At 44.8% G+C, this 6,288-nt stretch overlaps 1 protein-coding gene across 4 annotated transcripts; it reads right to left on the bottom strand.

The window, feature by feature from the left end:
* Positions 1-290: 290 nt before the first annotated feature.
* Positions 291-5,004, bottom strand: ARMCX3 (armadillo repeat containing X-linked 3). Of its 4 annotated transcripts, none has more exons than XM_058536366.1 (5): positions 4,874-5,004; positions 4,265-4,384; positions 3,919-3,979; positions 3,588-3,658; positions 291-3,343 (listed from the first exon to the last, which is right to left on the bottom strand). In XM_058536366.1, the coding sequence occupies exon 5, from the start codon at positions 3,195-3,197 to the stop codon at positions 2,058-2,060; it is 1,140 nt and encodes a 379-aa protein (XP_058392349.1). In that variant the 5' UTR covers positions 3,198-3,343; positions 3,588-3,658; positions 3,919-3,979; positions 4,265-4,384; positions 4,874-5,004; the 3' UTR covers positions 291-2,057. The 4 variants fall into 4 exon arrangements, with proteins under 4 accessions (XP_058392349.1, XP_058392353.1, XP_058392350.1 ...); XM_058536370.1 differs by having other exon boundaries at positions 4,265-4,344; XM_058536367.1 differs by lacking the exon at positions 4,874-5,004 and adding an exon at positions 4,721-4,852.
* Between the last annotated feature and the right edge of the window lie 1,284 nt (positions 5,005-6,288).

The raw sequence follows: 6,288 nt of genomic DNA, 5'->3' as shown, positions 1-6,288 counted from the left end.
CAACTTTAAGCCAATCAGTCCCCGGTCCTTTTGTCCACTATAGACAACATTAGAGTAAGTTTATGGAAGCCTGGGGCTAAAACCAGATCATAACTGAACAGAGGGTTTTACCCTTTCCTGGCCTCGTATATAAAGAAGGATAACATCCCCAAACCGACAAGGAATATGTTGTAGGAGCTGGTGATATCATGTCTGAGGAAACACTTTGAATCCTTAGAAATAAGAAAACCCTATTCCTTTGAGAAATTATTTTAACAGTTGCCTTGCAGGAATGACAGAACTCTACAAAGTAGTCACTTAATAAATGCTAGCCTTTATTGTTATTATTTATTAAAAGACACTGACACATGGCAGAATGCCCCCAGCAAAACAAAAGTCAATCAAAAAAACTATCAACCCTGCATTCTAGGAAATTAAGGGTGCTCACTTTTCTTAATTAACTGCTATGTGCCAGAACATACTAAGTATTTTGCATGTATTACTTCATTTAATTCTCACAACGAGCCCTATCTTCACCACTCATCTATCATTTCAAAGAAGAAACTTCAACCCGTCTCATTTTTAATCTAAATATTTTTTCCACTCAGTACATGCTCCAATCACCTGCTTCGTTCCCAACACTTTCCTTTTTCAAAAATTTCTGAAAAATCAATATTCATTTTAGATAAATAAGAACACATAAATGAATAAAAAGTAAAAAGGTAAAGATCACTCATTAACCTTCCACTCAAAGATAATCACTATTACTATTTGGGTGTCTGTAATTCCAAAGTTTTTAGTGTCTACTTAAACATATGTTTTATTGTTCTCCAAAAAAAAAGGAATCATACTATGAATACTGCTATCTAATCTACTTTTCTCACTTAACAATGCATGATGAATATCTTTTCCTGGCAATATGGATTTGAATCAACATATTTATCATATACCATGTGAACATTAATTTATTTAACCAATCCAGTGTGCTAGACACTTGTTTCCAATTTTTACTATTTTAGACTGTGCTGGCATGAACAGCCTTGTACATTCAGTCTTTGGCCAATTATTCAATTATTCCCTTAGGACAAAGGGTTTACATATTTTAAGGCTTATGATATGCATTACCAAATGGCCCTCCACAAACCTTGTGCCAGTGTAAACTTATTCATACCACCAGGGTTTGAAAGGGTCCATTTTGCCACACCCTCGTGGACACTGCACATAGGTGAGAGAGGGACTTTTATATGAATTCCAACTGTTTTTCTAGTCAAAAATATTCAGTGGCTCTCGGTGTTCAGTGGGATAATATTCAAACAGCTCTCCACAAGCTGGCTTCTCCCAGCTTTCCAAATTTATTTACTTCCCTTTCCCACACTCTCCACTCTAAGCATACTAGTCTTCTCACTGTCATAGGAAGAGAGTTCCTACCTGCATGCCTTTCTCACACCAGTCCTCCCTTACTCTCATCTCAGGGAATGCCCTAACTACCTCCCCGGTTCAGGACTCATTTTAGATAGCCGCTTTCTCCATGAATCTGTAGCTGACTGCTGTATCCCACAGAAGCCTTTGCTTCCTCTGTGCTCCGATAGTGCACATTTGACAATGAGTACATGCTCCAGATATTCTCAGTTATCTTTTTGTTTATATGTTTCTTATCTCTCCAACTAGATTATAAACCGAAGGACAAGGATGGTTTCTTTCTTGCTTCTTTCTTTCTTTCTTTCCAGCATTAACACACAACTTTATTGATGATACACAAATGAAGTCAATGCAAATGACAGGAGGGAGCTTACTCATGACGAATTGGTTCACTGTCACTTATGCAGGAGAAATAGTAAAAATATTTCAATCTAGGCAGCGAGATAAAAAGCAACAAACATGTTTTCAGAACAGGTAGTGATATTCATTCATCCAGCTTAGACCTGAAGACCAACTCGGGTAAATATCAGCATTGATGAAACAATATGATATTCATTACTCAAAATTGGCAGCTGAAAGGATTCCTTTACCGTATAAACAAGGTGGAGAAAAGGAACAGTTTACAATGTGTGTTGCTTCTAAACTACAAAATCAAGAAGTTATTCCTGGCTCTTTGGGAACATATGCTCAGCCAGTTTTGCCATGAATTTTCCAACTTTTACTTTCACCAGAAAATCATGGTGACTTTCTATCCCCAGAATCTTATCAGCACACACTTGAAATTCTTTTAGGAAGAAAAAAAGTGAACCTTCGCTGAACTGATTCTGAGTAGGTTCGTTTTCTTGCCATTTAAAATTGTCATTTATGTTCTCAAATATGACCAGAAGTTTAATAATGACCTCTTTGTTCTCCTTCTTATTAAAGAGGGAACCCAGTGAAGATGGTACTTGGGCCCTGAGCAGTTCTCTACTCATGGCTGGATTTTCAGCCAAATTCAAAAGGAGCTTCAAAACCTGAAATTTGGTTTCTTCGTTTCCCGCTGAAAATAAACGAAAAAAGTCTGAAATGGAATTGGCAAGCATGTGCTGATACTCATTAGTAACAGTCATATTCGTAAGCAATCTTAGTCCAGCCAGCTGCACAGATGAGTTCAAGCGAGAAGTGATTGTGTCATCACACACTTGATTCATGTATATCTTAAGCCTGCGCTGATTTTCAGCATTCACGCTCAAGTTATTTAGGACAATTAAAGCCTTTTCCTTAACTATGGGATCTCGAGTATTGAGAATCTTTGCAACAATTGGGAGACCACCCAGATCACGAATGATATCTCTGTTAAATGCATAAGCAGCATTGTTACCCAGAGCAATTAAAGCTGCTTCAAGAATATAAGGCTTTTCAGACATCTCAACCAAGCAAAGAACTTTCTGCAGCTCTTGAGGGGACAAAATAGTATCATCTGAATTGGGAGAAGCCCGTTTCTGGACAGCCCGACGAGCCCGAGTAGCCCTGGCCCTTGCCCTGGCCCTAGCTCTGGTCCCTGCCTCAGTCCCAATCCGGGCCCAAGGTGGGTACCATACTATACCCTTGTTCTCACTGTTGTCATCATCATCGTCAGACCAGTCATTGTACCTGGCCCCAGGGCAGTCTCCAACATCATCCACATCCCCAGACCCACCCTCAGCCATTTTCTCCTTGTTCTGTTTTCTTCCCCGGGTCAGTCTATAAATGCAATAGCAGGCACCAGCCCCAATCACCAGTCCCGCAGTCACCCAGCCTACTTTCCTGGCGTAGCCCATGCAATCGTCCCTGACAATAGCAGGGACCAAGGAATAGAGTAGTCACTCAGGCTGGGGAAGGAGGGCTATGGGCCTGGGTGCAGGCCTGTGGAGAGTGATTGTCTTCAGCCACTTCAAGGCCACAATAGCTGATACTGGAGGTGGACCTAGGGGTAGAGGAAGGAAATGGGTTTGAGTTTCTCTTCTCTTTGTGTTGCCCCATGCAGGGAGTTGCACAGAGGGCCAGGAGAGTAGTAAATGAGTACTTGAAAGGAAGTGTAGATTGTTAACAAACTCTCTCAGCCCACCCCCTCCCCAGCCTAGATAAAGGCAATGGAGCCCATAGTCTCTGCTGGGGCTTCAGCCACCCCAATCTCGGGTGTCCCCAGGGAGTGGCATCCTTGCACTAACCTCTTCCAAACAGGCAGTCTGCCCCTTCTTCCCTCCCCTGGAGGTGTGCCACGCCCAACAACCCTTGCGATCTGCAGAGAGACCAGAGTCAGTGAGAATTGAGGGCTTGATGGATTGACTCTTCATTAGTAGTTTTCCTGATTCACCATCTAGGTTGTCGGATTTTTTTAACCTCTCTATGCCATCCAAAACATGCACATGTCTGCCCCTTCCTTAACCCGAATTCAGGGAGGGATGTTAGGGAAATACGGTAGGACTGGGTGAGCCTGTCCAACCACGGCCGATTTCCAACCCCTCCCCCATTCCAGGCAGCCCCCACGCCCACACCGACCTCTACTGATCCGAGGAAACTTCCTCCCTCGCTTCAAGTGGTGCCACCTGCTACAGCAGACCTGCAGGATGACAGATCGAAAACATAGGGACTAAGTGCTGTTGATAGAGGAGGATTACGAACAAACTATCTGATAGGTTTCCTTTCTGTCATTCTCCCCCACCCCCACCCCCCTGCGACACACACACACACACACACACACACACATTCACACACAACGCACGCCATTTCACCACAGTCCCGAGAGTGCAAGAAACACAGACTCAGACCTAACCTAGATTATTGCTATCTCTGGTTTCTCCCCACCCCCACCACCGCCCCTCTTAGGGTCCCCAGATGGTCTTACCCTCAAATCGACCTTCACCGATTGGGGTTAATTTCTTTCCTCTTCTGTTGCCTGGCGTAATGCCGCAACCTACGGAAAGACTGGCAACCCGGGAGAGGCTCGGACCCACTAGACACAGAGCTATGGTCAGGAAGACACAGACCACAGTCAGAAAGACAAGAAACAGCCGCTACCGAGTGCTTGGTGGACGGACCAGTCCCCAGAACATGAGACTCCTAATTCGGAGGCCTGGTTGTCAAAGGTTTCCCACTATTACCCCTCTTGGAGTTATGCTGACACACCACGTTACAGCCCCCCCCCCCCCGCCCCAAGTCCAGCCTTTCCCCGCCGGGACTGTCCTGGAGGACTGGGGGCCAACACCCAGGCCACAGCTCCCTTTCCGGATTACGGCTTCGGCTCTCAGCGTATTCCCACCTCTGAATCTCTGGGCTTCTCCGCAAACACCCCCCTGCTCACCATTTCGCAGTATTGAAATCGGCTGCGGGCGGGACAGATGTCTTGGAAAGCCGGCGGTGAGAGGGAGAGACGACGGAGGCGCCTCAGGACCCGCGACGGTCTCCGCCCTATGCCCTCGGTACCCCCACCTTATGAACTCTCCCAGGCACTGACCTGCAGGGATCCGGGACAATTTCCTTCTCCTCCTCCTTCTTCCTTCTGCAGCAGGCCTGCTCGCCCTTAGGGCAATGGGGAGCTGGTACTCAGACGGGAACAACGACCAGAACAAGAAGGACTTCTGCACACGTCAGCTCTTGGTCACGTGAGATCTACGTCATCCACCAACTCGGGTCCCCAATTTCCCCTCCTACCAGCAGTGCGGCAGAAGAGCGCCCGCCCTCCTCCATTCCCTCCCCCAACCAGGCCTTGTTACTCTTTCTTCTTTGCTAATCCCGGCTCCCTGTAGTTGTGTTTGCCTTCCTCTGATTACCACAAAGGGACAGCATCTTCCCCTGGGGCTACTGGCCACTTGTGCTTTTTGAAAAATTGCCTCTTCCTTCCCTAGGCTCCTGGGACAGTAACCTCTCCTTCCACCTCCCCTCGTCCCAGCTATTAATGTCTACCATTTCCTCTGAAAGCTAGTCCCAGATTTGAAACGGAAAAGCTATCAGAAAAGGAGATCTGGAGAGTGTGGTTTTTACTTTCTTGATACTTTTTTGTTCTTTTTGTTCTGCCCTCTCCTGCTCCTGGCCTGCATTCTTTTTATGAGAAAAAAAAATTACTACAAAGCTATTTTCATTTGAGAAAAAAAGAGTGGGAGTTGGAGAGTGATGTTGGATGAAGGCCTCCAAAAGTCCCGCATTTTCTCACTTGCCGCAAATGTTACACACTTGACTCAAAGCAATCTTAATGTCTTCTGGGGCCTAGTGCATAACACAACTCTGAATGAGCTAATCAGTGTGTCTGCGAATGCATAATCTTCTGACTAGGCCAGTCTTCTGAACAGGAGAGCTCCAGACTTTCGCTTGCACAAGTTAGCAAGGAAGAGGCATGGAGCCCTCAGAAGCCAGTAACACAGAAAAGATTAAGTAGAAATTACAACTGTGTAGTGGATATCTGCCAGACAAAAAGCCATGCACACTGACAAAGTGAGTGGCATACAAAGAACATTACAAAATATACTTGGTGCAAATAGAGAATAGCATCTTCAAATGGAACAGGTGTTAGAGGAACACAGACCAAGACAAAATTGAACTCCTCGGCATCTAGCAATTAGCATGAATTAGTGAAACCATTTCACCGGCTAGTTTGATGAACTCAGTGATTCACCTGTCAGTAATGACTGAACTTTTTATAGTGGGAAAAGTAATGTCAGAACATGGAGTCTACAGTGGGATAGTCCCTAATAGTTTGGATATAAGGTTATTATCTGAGTATAACTTTTATAATCCACAGACAATATGGGAGTAAATCAAGAGACTGGGAAGTTTGGGAACAGGCAAAACTCCAGGGAAATTCATATCGATATAACTACTGGGAGGCAGTACTAGGATATGACTGAAATTTAGTAAACAGAAACCACATCAACT

This window comes from Diceros bicornis, chromosome X (genome assembly GCF_020826845.1).
Source record: "Diceros bicornis minor isolate mBicDic1 chromosome X, mDicBic1.mat.cur, whole genome shotgun sequence".
Taxonomy (NCBI): domain Eukaryota; kingdom Metazoa; phylum Chordata; class Mammalia; order Perissodactyla; family Rhinocerotidae; genus Diceros; species Diceros bicornis.
The sequence above is the reverse complement of the archived record's forward strand: the minus strand, read 5'-3'. Positions and strand labels throughout refer to the sequence as shown.

Excerpts from the sequence above, each read along its gene's own strand:
- ARMCX3 (XM_058536366.1), bottom strand. The coding sequence starts at position 3,197 with ATGGGCTACGCCAGGAAAGTAGGCTGGGTGACTGCGGGACTGGTGATT.